Raw genomic sequence first — 18,114 nt, 5'->3', positions numbered from 1 at the left:
TTTCACCTTTTTCTCAAGCACACACAGAACCTTCTCCAGTATAGATCACATCCTGGGCCATAAATCTAGCCTTGGTAAATTCAAAAAAATTGAAATCATTCCAAGCATCTTTTCTGACCATATGCATTAAGATTAGATCTCAATTACAGGAGAAAAACTATTAATACTTCCACCATATGGAGGCTGAACAACACGCTGCTGAATAACCAACAGATCACAGAAGAAATCAAAAAAGAACCCAAAATATGCATAGAAACGAATGAAAATGAAAACACAACAACCCAAAACGTGTGGGACACTGTAAAAGCAGTGCTAGGGGGAAGGTTCATAGCAATACAGGCATACCTCAAGAAACAAGAAAAAAAAGTCAAATAAATAACCTAACTCTACACCTAAAGCAACTAGAAAAGGAAGAAATGGATAACCCCAGGGTCAGTAGAAGGAAAGAGATCTTAAAAATTAGGGCAGAAATAAATGCAAAAGAAACAAAAGAGACCATAGCAAAACTCAACAAAGCCAAAAGCTGGTTCTTTGAAAGGATAAATAAAACTGACAAACCATTAGCCAGACTCATCAAGAAACAAAGGGAGAAAAATCAAATCAATAAAATTAGAAATGAAAATGGAGACATCACAACAGACAACACAGAAATACAAAGGATCATAAGAGCCTACTATCAGCAACTATATGCCAGTAAAACGGACAACTTGGAAGAAATGGACAAATTCTTAGAAAAGTACAACTTTCCAAAACTGAACCAGGAAGAAATAGAAAATCTTAACAAACCCATCACAAGCACAGAATTGAAACTATAATCAGAAATCTTCCAGCAAACAAAAGCCCAGGACCAGACGGCTTCACAGCTGAATTCTACCAAAAATTTAGAGAAGAGCTAACACCTATTCTACTCAAACTCTTCCAGAAAATTGCAGAGGAAGGTAAACTTCCAAACTCATTCTATGAGGCCACCATTACCCTAATACCAAAACATGACAAAGATGCCACACACAAAAAGAAAACTACAGGCCAATATTACTGATGAACATAGATGCAAAAATCCTTCACAAAATTCTAGCAAACAGAATCCAACAACACATTAAAAAGATCATACACCATGACCAAGTGGGCTTTATCCCAGGGATGCAAGGATTCTTCAATATCTGCAAATCAATCAATGTAATATACCACATTAACAAATTAAAAAATAAAAGCCATATGATTATCTCAATAGATGCAGAGAAAGCCTTTGACAAAATTCAACATCCATTTATGATAAAAAACCCTCCAGAAAGCAGGAACAGAAGGAACATACCTCAACATAATAAAAGCTATATATGACAAACCCACAGCAAACATTACCCTCAATGGTGAAAAATTGAAAGCATTTCCCCTAAAGTCAGGAACAAGACAAGCGTGCCCACTCTCCCCACTACTATTCAACATAATTTTGGAAGTTTTGGCCACAGCAATCAGAGCAGAAAAAGAAATAAAAGGAATCCAAATAGGAAAAGAAGTAAAACTCTCACTGTTTGCAGATGACATGATCCTCTACATAGAAAACCCTAAAGACTCCACCAGAAAATTACTAGAGCTAATCAATGAATATAGCAAAGTTGCAGGATATAAAATCAACACACAGAAATCCCTTGCATTCCTATACACTAATGATGAGAAAATAGAGAAATTAAGGAATCAATTCCATTCACCATTGCCATGAAAAGAAGAAAATACTTAGGAATATATCTACCTAAAGAAACAAAAGACCTATATATAGAAAACTATAAAACACTGGTGAAAGAAATCAAAGAGGACACAAATAGGTGGAGAAATATACCACGTTCATGGATCAGAAGAATCAATATAGTGAAAGTGAGTATGCTACCCAAAGCAATCTACAGATTCAATGCAATCCCTATCAAGCTACCAATGGTATTTTTCACAGAGCTAGAACAAATAATTTCACAATTTGTTCAGAAATACAAAAAAACCTTGAATAGGCAAAGCAATCTTGAGGAAGAAGAATGGAACTGGAGGAATGAACCTGCTTGACTTCAGGCTCTACTACAACGCCACACTCATCAAGACAGTATAGTATGGTACTGGCACAAAGACAGAAATATAGATCAATGGAACAAAATAGAAAGCCCAGAGATAAATCCATGCACCTATAGACACCTTATCTTTGACAAAGGAGGCAAGAATATACAATGGAGAAAAGACAATCTCTTTAACTAGTAGTGCTGGGAAAACTGGTCAACCACTGGTAAAAGAATGAAACTAGAACACTTTCTAACACCATACACAAAAATAAACTCAAAATGGATTAAAGATCTAAACATAAGACCAGAAACTATAAAACTCCTAGAGGAGAACATAGGCAAAACACTCTCCAACATAAACCACAACAGGATCCTCTATGACCCACCTCCCAGAATATTGGAAATAAAAGCAAAAATAAACAAATGGGACCTAATTAAAATTAAACACTTCTGCACAACAAAGGAAACTATAAGCAAGGTGAAAAGACAGCCTTCAGAATGGGAGAAAATAACAGCAAACGAAGCAACTGACAAAGAATTAATCTGAAAAATATACAAGCAACTTATGCAGCTCAATTCCATAAAAATAAATGACCCAATCAAAAAATGGGCTAAAGAACTAAACAGACATTTCTCCAAAGAAGACATACGGATGGCTAACAAACACATGAAAAGATGCTCAACATCACTTATTATCAGTGAAATGCAAATCAAAACCACAATGAGGTACAATTTCACGCTAGTCAGAATGGCTGTGATCCAAAAGTCTACAAGCAATAAATGCTGGAGAGGGTGTGGAGAAAAGGGAACCCTCTTACACTGTTGATGGGAATGCAAACTAGTACCGCCACTGTGGAGAACAGTGTGGAGATTCCTTAAAAAACTGGAAAGAGAACTACCATATGACCCAGCAATCCCACTGCTGGGTATACACACTGAGGAAACCAGAATTGAAAGAGACACATGTACCCCGGTGTTCATCGCAGCATTGTTTATAATAGCCAGGACATGGAAGCAACCTAGATGTCCAGCAGCAGGTGAACGGATGAGAAAGCTGTGGTACATATACACAAAGGAGTATTACTCAGCCATTAAAAAGAATACATTTGAATCAGTTCTAATGAGGTGGATGAAACTGGAGCCAAGTATGGAGTGAAGTAAGCCAGAGTGAAGTAATACAGAGTGAAGTAAGCCAGAAAGAAAAACACCAATACAGTATAATAATGCATGTACATGGAATTTAGAAAGAGGGTAACGATAACTCTGTATGCGGGACAGCAAAAGAGACACAGATGTGTAGAACAGTCTTTAGGACTCTGTGGGAGAGGGTTCAGTTCAGTTTAGTTCAGTCGCTCAGTCATGTCCAACTCTTTGCGACCCCATGAATCAGAGCATGCCAGCATTGAAACTTGTATATTATCATATGTGAAACGAATCACCAGTCCAGGTTCAATGCATGATACAGGGTGCTCGGGGCTGGTGCACTGGGTTGACCCGGAGGGAGGGGATGGGGAGGGAGGTGGGAGGGGGGTTCAGGATGGGGAACACATGTACACCCATGGTGGATTCATGTCAAGGTATGGCAAAACCAATACAATATTGTAAAAATAAATAAAGTTAAACAAGCAAATGGCAAAGTAATTCTCTTATATCCTTGCCACAAAAAGATAACTGCTGTTAACTTTGTTTTTTTTTCCTCTGTGTTTTAACAAAATGTTCTACCATACAGTTTTAAAACTGATTGGTTCACATATATTAATATATTTGTGTGTCATTAATAACAAAACTGCATGGAACACTTCATGAAATGATACATGATGAAACTGAAAAACCACTTTGGGGATCATCCAATGCCTTAATTTTACCCCCTTTTGGTTTCATTTCCTTACATATAAAACAAGGAAGTTTTAGAACTAGTTTTCTTGGTTCTTTGCTGCCCTGAGCCTCTTTATTAAATTTTTTCTACTTCTTTTGGAATTATTACTCCAATCTGTTGCTAACATAATTTAAAAACAGCAACTAACATTGCAAACTTATTTCAGCCTGGATACATGGATTTTTCATATTTAATTCTCCTAAAAAATCTGTATTATCTTCCTTTTACAATAAAAAATTAAGATTTTCTTAGAGTTAAGAAATTCTCTTGAGGGAAGGAGAGAATGGGAAATTATTGCTCAATGATTACAGAGATTGGAGTGATGAAAAAATGTTGTAGATCGATACTGGTGATGGTTGAATAACACTGTCAATGTAATTATTAACACTACTGGGTTATACACAAATATGGCTAAAGTGGCAAACTTTATACTTAATTACAAAAAAACTTTTAAGACATTTGTTAAGTCAGCCAACAGGACGCTCTTTTTTTTTTAAACAGCCTTAATGAGGTACAATTGGCATAACATGCTGTGAATTGAAGCTGTATATGGTATGATATACGCATACACTGTGTAATGATTACAATAGTTAGTAACATATTCATCACCTCACATACATTTTTTGGTGTGAGATGGTGTTAAACCTTCTAGTAACTTTCAAGTATGTTTCCATGTTGTTAACAACTTCCCATGTTGTTAACTACAGCCATCATGCTATACATTACATCCTTTCAACCTACCTTACAAATGGAAGTTTGTACCATTTGACCAACATCTCCCCACCCCTCAGACTCTGGCAATCACCAATGTACTGTTTCTATGAATCCATACTCTTTAACATGAATGCTATTTGCACGGTGACAGTGTTTCATAACCCAATGAAATAATGGTGAAAATCTGATACCTGACAGAGGCTCAGATTTTATAAAATAGTCACTCAAGCTTCCGAAAAGGTAAGTCCACAATTAATTTTAATACATCTAATACTTCAAATTTCCTAAATTTTTGATCATTAAAAGCCACTGTGGCAGGAAGAAGACGACTTCAGGGATGTAAACTGGTTATTTTGGCTTTATACTACCCTATTTGATGATTCAGGGATACAGTTTTAAATATCCTTGGACTGCAAGGAGACCCAACCAGTCCATTCTAAAGGAGATCGGCCCTGGGATTTCTTTGGAAGGATGCTGAAGCTGAAACTCCAGTATTTTGGCCACCTCATGCAAAGAGTTGACTTATTGGAAAAGACTCTGATGCTGGGAGGGATTGGGGGCGGGAGGAGAAGGGGACGACAGAGGATGAGATGGCTGGATGGCATCACTGACTCGATGGACATGAGTCTGAGTGAACTCTGGGAGTTGGTGATGGCCAGGGAGGCCTGGCGTGCTGCGATTCATGGGGTCGCAAAGAGTCGGACACGACTGAGCGACTGAACTGAACTTTACAGTATTGATAGGTTAAACCATTATCTGTATTATAGCTGATTCTATTCCTCAAGTCCCATAGGCCTGTTTTTGCTCAAGAATCACTTAAGAGTCAGATAACAGAAAGTGATCCAGTGATTATATAATTTTTAAGCTTGATGGTCTCAGAGGTTGGAGTAGACTAGATAAAACAGTCACACAGGCCTATAGTTTTTCTTAAAATTAGATGGCACGAAAATTTCATCTGGCAAGCGCTCATCTTTTTGTAACATTGTAGAATATTAAGATTAGCTGAACCAAAACAAATAACTCTCTGAATGTTCCCAGTCTCCCAACTGAAAGTCCAAGTTGTTCTAGAAACAGAAGACTGAACTGTGCTGTCATCAGTGGGTACAAATAAAGGATAAACAGACTTTTCACTTAAAGAACGTCTTTATTTAATCTTTAATATACAATATTACCTTTAATTTATAAAAATTACGTATGGAGGACATAACTGGAAATCAGTTCAGGAGTGGCCGGTGGGTACCGATTTAGGAGGTTATACTTGCCCCACTTATTAGTTTAGGGAAAAATTATACCAGTGAATTTGAGACCAGTAAGATTGAGAAATGGCATTTCAACTTCTGAATCCAGTATTAAAACTGGGGATGCTTTACTCAACTTATCCAACAAAAACTAATTTCTAAATTTTCTAAAAAATAACTTTTCCCAAGAGGTGAGCTTATCTCCATGGATTTTTCTGATATATAATTTGCAGTAGAAGTCTGTAGCTTTCAAACAGCTGTAACACATTTTTAATTATTTAAAATCTTCTGCATATTAATATGTACGTATGTGGGTGTACATGTCTGTGTACTCACACTTACATTCACACTGATTCACATTGAGCCAAAGCCATCTGTATTGTATGCTGGACCTAGAAAGGTAATTCATTTATGGTGTGTGTCCCCCCTGTCATTCTGAGTACAGGCTTCCCCTCTTCTAGGATTTCCAAATATAGTGAAATATTTGGTAAACTTCTTTGTGAAAAAAGCTATCCTCAGGAAGCTCGGTGCACTGCAATGTACATACGTACCAGCAATGTGGTATCGTGTAATTCCATGAGTTCTGCTGGGCTCAAAGGTTAAAGTGGATTAGCTGTTAAGCAGTTAAAAGGCTGAGGATGCTTTAATTTAAATATAATGCACACTGACATTCTGAAATAATTTTGACTTGAAAAGGATTGAGCAGGGGCAAGAAGAGAAAGGAACTCTTCTTTTGGACATATCTTTTTCTCTGCATTTCTCAGATTTAGGCTGTTGCAGAGGCAACAAGGGCAACAGTACCTTTCTGCAGTCTAAAAAGGAATAGTAGTCGCCACATGGCAACTGAGCCATATAACCCATTTTCTGTTGCTTAAAATTTTTTCAGGAGATTGACTTCTGTAGCACAAAGGTCAGAAATATAATTTCACATTCTTGTCATAGGGCCCTAAGAGTATTCAAGTGGAGGAATTTTTGCAGCTCCTCCATCCAGAGTCCTGGTCCAAAGGTCAATGAGCAGGCAGAACCTGGAGCAAATATACTAATTTTGATACCACAGAGATCCTTCGTTTTACATGGAGACTCTGGAATTGTGGCATTAAATGACAAGAAAGGATAAGGGCTGACAGCATACCCCACAAACAAACAAAATGCCTCTTTCAAGACAGTTGTACCATACTGAAACCTGAATAGCCTCCAGAGTATAGCTGTTTGCAAGACAACAAATACATAGCTTTAGGTTACACAAATACACATGATCGTACATACACGACTATTTTTTTGCTTTAAAAATGAATTACGTATTCAAAACACAGATAAAAGATGCATATCAAAGATTATAGGGTCTTACACAAATTAAAATTGGGATCAGGGTTAACAACTATGATCCATGGGCCAAATCTAGTCCTCCATGTTCCAGAAAATAAAGTTTTATTGGAAAACAGCCACCGACACTCCTTCCTTTACATGTTGTCTATACTTGCTTTGATGGCTCAAAAGCAGAACTGAGTAGTAGAGATAGAGACTGTATGGCTCACAAAGCCTGAAATATTCACCGTCTGACTCTGTGGAGGAAAGCTTGCTAATCCATAGATCACAGAGAACATGACCTGAATGAGTTGAAGGAACAGAAAATCATCTTCATCAATGTTCCAGAACCAAGCACATTAAAATATCTCCAGATCATATTTGGTTACTCAAATACTCTGCTTAAAATCTGTGCAGCCAAAAGTAGTTAACAACAGTGTTCGTTAATTAACAGAGACAATACTAAAAATCTTTCTGTGTATCATTGTATTTATGTATATATCTACATAAAGAGTGGATTAAGATATGAGCTAGCCAATCTGAGTGTAAGGAAACCTAAAGAAACTCAAAATACCATTACTAGGAACTGTTATTAGGAACTTAGAAATATTTCAGTATATTCTTCTTTTATATTTAACAGCATGAGACCATTGCTAGGAACCACAGCAGAGCATAAACAATTTACAACTAACTGCAAATTTTACCCATTTAATTATGTGACAAAATTTTTTGAATATAAAATAACCAGCATTTCTATAAAACATTAACTTTTAATTATGTAATTAAAGTGATAATAGCAAAATAAGAATGTTTTTATTTCTAAAGTATATATTTTAGTCAAAGTTGCATCAGAAATCAAGTATTTCTTTTGACATTTTTCAAGAGACTTTAGTTATTAACTACAATTATAGCTGTTAGTAGTATATAGTAACACATTGTTTAAAATATATTATAAACCATTTCTTTTCTTCTTTAATTTAAAGGAAATATAAAATTAAGGATTTTGTAACATGAATCATACTGTAAAACACTTAAAATGGTATGAACAACTCTTATACAGAAAATGCCACTGGAATCACAAAGTGTTCTAACACTTGAGAGTGCCGAGCACAGTGCTTGGCACACATTAGGTATGCTGTGCTTGTTCACTCACTCACTCACTCACTCATTCATTCATCCACGCCTAAGGAGAAACTCCAAGGGAAAGCACAACAAATTTTACCAACAAACTTGAAGTTTTGACAAAGACTTTGGCAATGGAGAATGGGAGAGGAGACGTTAATGATCAAAATTTCAAACTGCTTGGTTAAAATCTACCAATTGAAGCCCTGGGTTGTCCTAGAGAACATCACAGAGAATCAGGGTCAATATTCCACAACAGAAATATATTCCTTCAATACCCAGGCTTTGCTTTTACACATAAACATCTGCTCAAAGACAAGAATAAGTTGGTGTCAGACGTAAGACAGCACATCTCTGCAACCCACCAGAAAGTACCCCTGACTAGGTACCTATTTTTCTGCACTGAGACTTCTTTTTGGTTGGGACCACATTGTCTTGGTTTTAACAACTTAATACTGGTTTGAACCAAAAACGTGATTCTAAAATTCTAAAAGAAAGAAAAATAAATATAGAAGGTAGAGAGGTGTTCAACATCTATTTTTTTCTCTTGTATACCAAATGATTTATCTACTCTGCACATCTGCGCCAAAGGCACAAAGTAATATGTCTGCTTTTGAGGAGGCACCTGGAAAGGAGCATTTCTAGGCTCTTTGCAGAAGGTCTTAAAAATGTAACGAATGTTTAACCTGAGTCATAAGGTCTACAAAATGCAAAGGACTGTAAAGGACAGAAAAAAGTAAAGAATAAGCTCAGAAACTAGCAGAATATGGGAATGATATAGGATAAAGATTGATCTTGGAGAAAAGAAAATTTTAAATCCTTAACAAAAATGAAACACAAAACTGGCAACTCGTAGCTGACTTAAATGTAATTGCCTTTGGTATTCAGAGAAGAAAAAAAAGAAAAAGGAAGCACTGTCATAAGCTCTAGTCTCACCATCACAAGGAAGATAAGGAGATGATGAAGACTCTTCCTCTGTCCCTCTCAAGAGTTTTTGCTTGTACTAGAACTAGCCATGCTCATACACCTCTGTCTTTTCTTGAGCTCCAGAAAGACAAACAGAGCACTTGGTGTGGGGGTTTTGTCTTCTCATTCCTTGAGAAGTTCCTGGGGAACCAAGAAGGTTCCTTTACTCTGCATTCTCCTAAACGAAGTGAGGAAGTGTTCACTGCCATCTACAAAGCTGTTCTGGGTCTTTTGCCAAGTCAAGTTATTCATTTTTTTAAAGTGACTCATAAGTGGGCTTGTGCTATTTTTAGGAGCAAAGCTAATGTTTTTTGAGAACCAAACACTTTTCCTTTCTCTTCTAAAGTTAGTCATCTACCCTTTTCATTTAAAATTTTTAGTTTTTCAACTAGTAAAAGATATTATAATTTCAAAATATGTACTAAAATTTAAGTTTCCTAAAGATTTAAATAATGCAACTGGCTCTACATCCTTACTTTCTATGTAGAGTGAAAATCTTGAGGTGGTTATCATTTATGGATCATTTTCTGAACTATGTGAACTGTTTTGACTATTTGTGGTATAAGATGAACACCCTGAAAATATTTAATCATATTAATTTACTACATCTTTTTCCAATATAAATCTACCACATGCTAATTAAAAAAATAAAAAAACTATCAAAATAAGACAATAAACCTTCAGAACTCTAAAGTGGGCTTCCTACACATTGTTTTATGAAATCTTCAGATTCATAGTAAATATTAGACTAATACTACTACTCCCAACTATTACTGCGAATGGAGGCTATTTGTATTAAGTATAAGGAAGAAAAAGCATCTTGTACTGTGACATAAATTTAAGGGGCAGAAAATTTATAAGCCTTATTTATCTTTTAGTTCCTGATAAAATTTAAGTTATTCCCCCACAAATATAAAGAAATGTTGCATAATCTATTGATGGTAAGAGAAAGCCCCTTAGATATATTTCAAATTTAGTGTAATATAATTAAATTATACCACATTTTAATTACTAAATATTACTTTGAAACTACTCGAATTCTTTGGATTTATATAAATATCCTTGGGGAAAAAACGTTGAATTTATTTTTTACATAAAATGTTTATGAAAAGCTCACTCATCTGATGGGATAATAAAGGATCCCCTATCCCAAAAACAGTTAAGGAAATTTCACTACATTTTGTTTTTGATTTAATAAATTGTTAAAGTAATCTGGTTCATCAAGGTAAATTCAGAACTGCATAACAGTGCAGTGAATTTTGCTAAGCCACACAAAGAGCTGAAAATTGAGGGAGTCTATTAAGGTCAAAGTGAACAAAATTTACTTGGTAGATTTGCTGGTTTGAAAAAATAATCTCCTACCAACAAAACCAAAGCTTTCTCTTAGAACAGGTTTCAAGGCAACAAACTGCAGCATTTTCCCCACTTTTTGTCATGCTACCAACACGAGACTGAACAACATGCACGGAATTCCAAACCCAGGCTCGTAAGTAGTGGTGATGATAAATAGTAGTTTCAGTGATTCCATATGGAGACAAAGACTTGAAGAGTATTCTTTGTGAATCATGTCCCCAGAGAAATCAAATTTAACCAAGAAATTTCAATGGACTAGACTGCGATTTGAAATGGCTGCCAGTATGCATCTAATGGGAACTTGAACCTTCAGAGAGGAATAGGTATTCTGTTTCTTTTTCCAGTCTTCTGTGGTCTATGCAGTTACATTGTTCTTTTGCTCTTGTTTATTTTAATCCATTCCATTATTAAAAATGGAGGGGAAAAGAGGACAAACAATGTGTAAATATTGTGACTTGAGAGCTGCTCCACTTTGGGAGGAAACAAATGTGTAATTGGTTCCAAAGGCCATCTCCAACTCCTGCAAGGTGCTCCACATTCTTTGCTTATTCTTAGGAAGTATAGCCTCCAGATTTCAGGACTCTAGAAACAACAGCAACAGGCATAATTTTTCAAGTGACCATCTCATTAAGAATCAAAGCACATCAGGTCTCTGTCCTACATACACCAGAATATGTTTTGGTCAGGTATAAAATGGAATCATTTCAAAGTTGAAATATCTACAAGTTGAAAAGTCTTGCAAGGAATAGTCATGTTTCACCCTGCCATGTTGACTTAAGAGGTCCAGGTTTCCAAAAGGCCCCTCTCCAGACTAATTTCTGTAGTGGTCCATGTAAACAAAACACAGGTGAGAATGGTCTTTCTGGAGCTGCATTCATCGAACAGCAGGATTTCTTGAAAGTGTGGTGTTGGCTAAATGCAACACGGGCAGAGGGTGAGCCTCTGTATTAAATACCCAGTGGTCTAAAGGTAAAAGGTCATCACCGGAGAACAGCAGATACAAATACCTGAAAATTTAAAGGAAAAGAAATGAGTTTCAACTAGAATTCAACAAGATCAGGTGATCTCAGTTATAATGGGAGAGTACACCAGTAACCTATTTTGAGCAACTTTGATGAAAAACGGGCTTCCCTAGTGGCTCAGACGGTAAAGCCCCCTGGAAAAGGAAATGGCAGCCCACTCCAGTATTCTTGCCTGGAAAATCCCATGGACCACGGAGCCTGGTAGGTTACCGTCCATGGCGTCGCAAAGAGTCGGACACAACTGAGCGACTTCACTTTCACTTTGATGAAAAACACACCAGAAAATGAACCTCAGTCATTCAAATGATTAAAAACAGAAAAGCAATGCATTCCAGAAAAATGCCTGATTAAATTCAATAAGATGAACAAGTAGACCTCTGAAAGAAGGCAGTTAAAAAGCAAATTCCACATACCTGTCTGAAGCACATAAAACAATAATGCTGTAAAATGGCATAAAACAAACCAAATCCATGGTTTTTTAGAGACATTCTTTTAAAATTCAGATGTACTATCAATCATATGTTTTGGCAACTTACAGAGATCACAATATAACTTCAAATTAATGTGTGTGTGTGTGTGTGTGTGTGTGTGTGTGTGTGTGTGTGTGTGTGTTAGTCGCTCAGTCTTGTCCGACTCTTTGGGACCTCATGGACTGCAGCCTGACAGACTCCTTTGTCCATGGGATTTCCTAGGCAAGGATATTGGAGTGGGTTGCCACTCCTTTCTCCAAGGTATCTTCCCAACCCAGGGATCAAACCCAGATTAATAAACACTAAAGAACGGAAGTGAAGCGTATTATTTGGACATAGCAATGACTTTATATACTCCTAATACATTAGTTTTTATAGTTCTTGGAGCAGATATTACAAACTGTTCAAAAAAATTTCTAGAAACATTATGGATTTACAGGAGGGTTAATCATTTATTAGTCTCTCTTAATAGGTAATAGCATTGTTTATATGAAGACATATATATTTACACCTCTCCATGAACACTGCAGGGCACAGGGGTAACTTAGAAATTTGAAACAGTTTACACAACAATTCTTACCGTTATAGGTAAAAATATCATATGTATATCACATTATATATTATAATTGGGCAAATTCCAATATGAATTCTATTAGGGGGTTATCAAAGTGAGCATAAAACAACTATACAGAGTTGGCAATCTGGGTTATAACTCTTGATCTTAGCAGTAAGTAGCTGGGCTTTACTCAAGGCTTTGGTGAAGAATTCCTTTACAGTATTTTAGCTAAACTTTCTTTATTTTAAAAATAGGCACATTAACATCTTTTCATTTTACTGTTACAGTTCTTGATGAGAGAGTAAAACCATACAGCACTGAGGTAAATGGAGGCTGCTTATCAACTGTATAACTGGTAAAGCTGGAAAGGAGAGTAACAGGGCCTCTAGTTTCACTCTTTGATCCCACACCTTGAGATCTGCTTGACTGACTTACCAGGTAACAGGCAGAGAAGCTGGAACTGAAAAAGGCTTGGATGGACACAGCAAGAGACTCTGCTGGGTCTGCTTACTGTATGGAGATGAGAAGCACAAGCTCTCTGTGTTCTGGGTGCAAACATGTCTAGGAAAGCTATGTTCTGTGCAGTTTCATGTCTTTTGGCTAAATGTGGGCTAATGTAGCAGGCTCCCTCTAATTGTAACACTTCTTGGGACAGGAGTAGGTTTAAGGAATAGAGAGAAAATGCAGTTTCTTGTAAAATTATTTCTTTACATTGGAAAGTGCTATAGAAGTACCTTATGTAAATACACAAAAAGCTTTAGATAACAGAAAGTGGTATTTTATTTTTAAACAATCATGAAACAATCTTAATAAAACTGTAGTGGGTTGAGTAGGCCCCTTATTCCTCAACTTATGTCCATCTGGTGCCTCAGAATATCACTTTATTTGGAAATAGGGTCTCTGGTATATAATTAGTCAAGGATCTGAAGAGGAACCCATCCTTGATTTTGTGTGGGCCCTAAAACCAATGGCTTCTATCTGTACAAGAGAAAGGAGAGCGAGTGATCTGGACCCAGAGACATGAAAATCGTGTGAAGGCAGAGGCAAAGAGTCAAGTTAAGCTGCCACCATCCAAGGAACACCTTCAGAGGAAAATTATTTCAGACTTCTGACCTGCAGAGCTGTGAGAGAAAAACTTCTGTAATGTCACCAAGTTTGTGGTGATTTGTTACTGCAGCTTCAGGAAATTAATACAACTTTCATGCCAAGCCTCCAGAGGATTCCTCTGGACCTTAACCTCTGGGTTTGAATGAACTAATTGGACAATCAAATAAGCCCTAGACAGCAGGAGGTAGACTATAGATACATATTTAAAAATTTATAGCAAAATAAATGTTTGAAATTAAAGTAAAATAGCTAAACAACTCATGTCAAGGCCATGGTACATTATTACTGACAGAGATTTTTAACTTGGATTTTAAATATAGAACAACCGGAGAGTGTGATCTTTGCTATGAAAGTTGAGAAAAATCTAATTCAAATAAGCTGTCAGACTACTAGATCCTCTAATAAGGATTTTTTATGACTACAGTTCAAAGTTGGAGATAACAGATGACAAACGGCATTGCCAAAGGCCTATAAGTATATAAAAAGGCTGCTATTAAGTACCTCGGTTTTACTGGATGTCTTGCTTGCTTTTTAGAACTATTTTAAAATGCTGTTCACGTATGTCTCTTTTATCTATAAAGACAAGACATTCAGAGGAGGTGATGGTACCAGAAGTAATCTCAACTAAGTGTCGGTAGCATTCACCAAATAGGAAAGTTCTGCAGTCAAACAGGAAAGAATAGTCAACCAAATCTGAGAAGAAACATTTAAGTGTCTATGGAGAAATGCTAAGGCTAAAAAAGAACCAACTACCAAGCTACTGTGTTCTTTACTTAATTCTTTATGTCTATCAAATGAGCGTAGCTGACTTATTTACTCTTCCACAACTACCAGGGGCAGTGTTCAGGGTATTGTGGATAGATGCTACAACCCTAAATGCTTGCATTAAGGATTACAACTAACTCACAAGAAAACCTCAGACTGTTTGAAAAATAATTTACTGAAATCTTCCATTTCATTTATACTCCTAATGTTTAAATAATGTCTTAGGATGGATAAACTGAAGACATGCAGTAGAAATTATATTCTAAAACAGGATAAATTGAAACATACAGTTATTAATCTCTCCAAAAGATCTGTCCCTCTCTGCCTTTCTTAAATCTTAAAGTTGTTTCCTGGTGGGGAAGGGTGGGGAAGAAAAAAACATTGAAACAAACATGGCAGTATTGTGGATTCAAATCCATTTTTTTGGAAAGATAAACTGGAAGTGGAACATTTGTGATATTGAGACACAAAGGGGCTGGGAAAAATTCATCTTCCTCTCCTTTAGGGGTCAAATAATTTAGGGTGACTTTCCTATAGGTCAGAGAACACTGAAACTACATAAACAGTTGGGATTATTTCTTATAACAAAAAGCCCAGAGGTAGGTGGTAATCTTGGTTAAAGATTAATGAAAAAATATTAATTTTTTTCCGGGTGCCAAAAGGCCTTGTCTCTTTTTCCCTTTTCTTAGGTCACTGCCTTGAGAAAACTTCTAACTGTCCCTTTGATACATATGTAAATCTTTTTTTAAAGCTTCATAAACCTCTTGCCAGTGTTACAATCCAGGAATGTTTTTCTTAAAAGGCCTGGGAACCATGCCTCTGAAATATAAACATCAAGGAAGATAGCACCCCAATCTCTCTGTCACTGTGAGGTTAGCTTAGGTAACTTCCTCTGACCTCTAATTAACCCCTTGTGATAAATACAGAAGTACTACTTTTCCTTTGGATAAAGAGAATTAACACACACGGCCTCCCCAGTTACCTTATGAATTCAGAATGAACTAAGTATAGCAAATGCTGCTGTCAAGAAAACTACCTGTTTCTCATTACACTGCCTTTGTACCTTTGTCAAAAATATGTCTTTCCACCACTTCCTAGATCCTGTTTCAAATATTTGTCCATCAATTATTACTATTTCACCAATACACACTGGTCTAATAATGATAGCTTTATAGTAAGTCTTGAAATCAGGCAGTATTAGGCTTTCAACTTTGCTTTTTTTTGAAACTTGTTTTGGTTATTCTAAGTTCTTTGTATTTCCATATGAAATTTAGGAACAGTTTATTGATTTCTACCCAAAAGAATCTCCAGGAATTTTGATTGGGATTATGTACTACAGAATAATTGAGGGAGAGTTGACAATACTGAATTCTCAGAACCATAAAGTGAATCTCTCCATTTATTTAGATCTTTAATTTCTCTTAGCAATGATTTTTAGTTTTCAGTGTACAGGTCTTTAATGTGTTTTGGCAAGATATCCCTAAAACTTCATATCATTTCATATGCTATTATAAGGGGAAGTTTTTTCAGTTTCAATTTCTTGATTGCTCACTGCTAGTATATATAATTGATTTTAATATATTAATCTTCTGTCCACAACCCTGCTAAATTAACTTACTAGTTCTAGTAACTTTCTGAGAAACTCCATAGGATTTTCAAAGATGACAATCGTCCTCTACAAAAAAAGTGTCTTTTCTTTTGTCTGGCTGCAGATAGAACCTCCATTACAAGGCTAAATAGAAGAGAAGAGAACAGACATCCTTGTCTTGTTCCTAATCTTACGAAGATCTTAGTTCTTCAGTATGATGTAACTATACATTCTTCATACATGCCATTTATCAAGTTAAGAAAGTTCCTTTCTATTTTTTGTTTGCTAAAAATTTTATCAGGAATGGATATTGGATTTTGTCAAGTGAGAAGCATACAGTTTTTGTTTTACAGTTCATTGACTGATTTTCAAATGTTAAATCAAGCCTCCATACTTGGAATAAACCCACTTGGGTCATGATGTGTTAACTATCTAATATGTTGTTAGACTTGATTTGCTAAAATCTTGTTTAGCTATTTTATAGTTAACTAAGTTCATGAGGGATATCAGTCTTGCTTTCAACGAGGACTCTGTCATTGTTATATTTGTTCCTTTTTGCTAATTTGTCTTTTCCCTCTGGTTGCTTTTAAGATTTTTCTCTTTATCACTATTTTTGAGCAATGTGATTACAACGTGCCTTGGATTAAGCATTTTTTATGTTCCTTTTCCTTGAAGTTTAGTCTGCGAGTATAGTATTTGCAGCAAGTTTGAAAAGATTGGGATCAGTTTTTCATCCATACCGCTGTCCTCTTTGCCAGAGACTCCACTTTCACATATTTTAAACCATGTGCAGTTGTTACACAGCTCACAATGTTCTTTTCATTTTTCTAAGATTCTTTCTTTCGTTGTTGTTCTTGTTTCACTTTGATTTCTATTCCTATGTTTTCAAATTCACTAACCTTTTTTTCCTGCAATGTCTAATGTGCTATTAATCCTATTTGGTATATTTATTTTTCAATCCAGACATTGTAGTTTTCATTTCTGGAAGTTTGATTTGGGTTTTAACATCTTCCACATCTATACTTAATGTTTTGAATACACAGAATACCGTTATAATAACTATTTTAATACTATCTGCTAATTCTAACATGTCTATGAGTTCCAAGTTAATTTCAATTGATAACCTCCGTGTTTGTTCCTGGATAGTTTTCTATCACTATAAATCTTAAGTTTTGTTCAGGAATATCATTAAGTTACTTGGAAACAGTTTGATCCTTTCAGGTCTTGTTTTTATGATTTGTTATGTAGATTCAAAGCTGTAGATTATTCCCCTCTACTGAGGCACAAGCTGGATTTAGAAAAGGCAGAGGAACCAGAGATAAAATTGCCAACATAGACAGGATCACAGAAAAAGCAAGGGAATTCCAAAAAAAATCTACTTCTGCTTCACTATGCTAAAGCCTTTGATTGGGTGGATCACAACAAACTGTGGAATATTCTTAATGAGATGAGAATACCAGACCATATTACCAGCCTCCTGAGAAACCTGTATGCAGGACAAGAAGCAACACTTAGAACTGGACATGGAAAAACAGACTGCTTCAAAATTGGTAAAGGAGGACGTCAAGGCTGTATACTATCACCCTGCTTATTTAACTTATATGCAGAGTACATCATGTGAAATGACGGGCTGAATGAATCACAAGCTGCAATCAAGATTGCCGGGAGAAGTATCAACCATCTCAGATACGCAGGTGATACAACTTTAATGGCAGAAAGTGAAGAGGAACTAAGAGCCTCTTTATGAAAGTGAAAGAGGAGAGTGAAAAAGCTGGCTTAAAACTCAACATTCAAAAACTATGATCATGGCATCTGGTCCTATCACTTCATGGCAAACAGATGGGGAAAATGTGGAAAGTGTCAGATTTCATTTTCTCGGGCTTCAAAATTACTGTGGACGGTGACTGCAGGCATGAAATTAAAAGACACTTGCTCCTTGGAAGAGTAGCTACGAGAAACCTAGACAGTGTATTAAAAAGCAGAGTCATCACTT

The 18,114-nt window shown here is 36.1% G+C and overlaps 1 protein-coding gene across 1 annotated transcript in view; it reads right to left on the bottom strand.

Annotated features, from left to right (window-relative positions):
• MAN1A2 (mannosidase alpha class 1A member 2) overlaps positions 5,754 to 18,114 on the bottom strand; it is a 158,461-nt gene continuing 146,100 nt past the window's right edge. The window contains exon 13 of the mRNA XM_005677802.3: positions 5,754 to 11,620. Coding sequence (XP_005677859.1) covers positions 11,488 to 11,620 — 133 coding nt within the window. The 3' untranslated portion in view covers positions 5,754 to 11,487. The remainder of the gene's footprint in view (positions 11,621 to 18,114) is intronic.

The sequence above is a fragment of the Capra hircus genome, chromosome 3 (genome assembly GCF_001704415.2).
Source record: "Capra hircus breed San Clemente chromosome 3, ASM170441v1, whole genome shotgun sequence".
Taxonomy (NCBI): domain Eukaryota; kingdom Metazoa; phylum Chordata; class Mammalia; order Artiodactyla; family Bovidae; genus Capra; species Capra hircus.
Note: the sequence above shows the minus strand (reverse complement) of the source record. Positions and strands in the feature narration are given on the sequence as shown.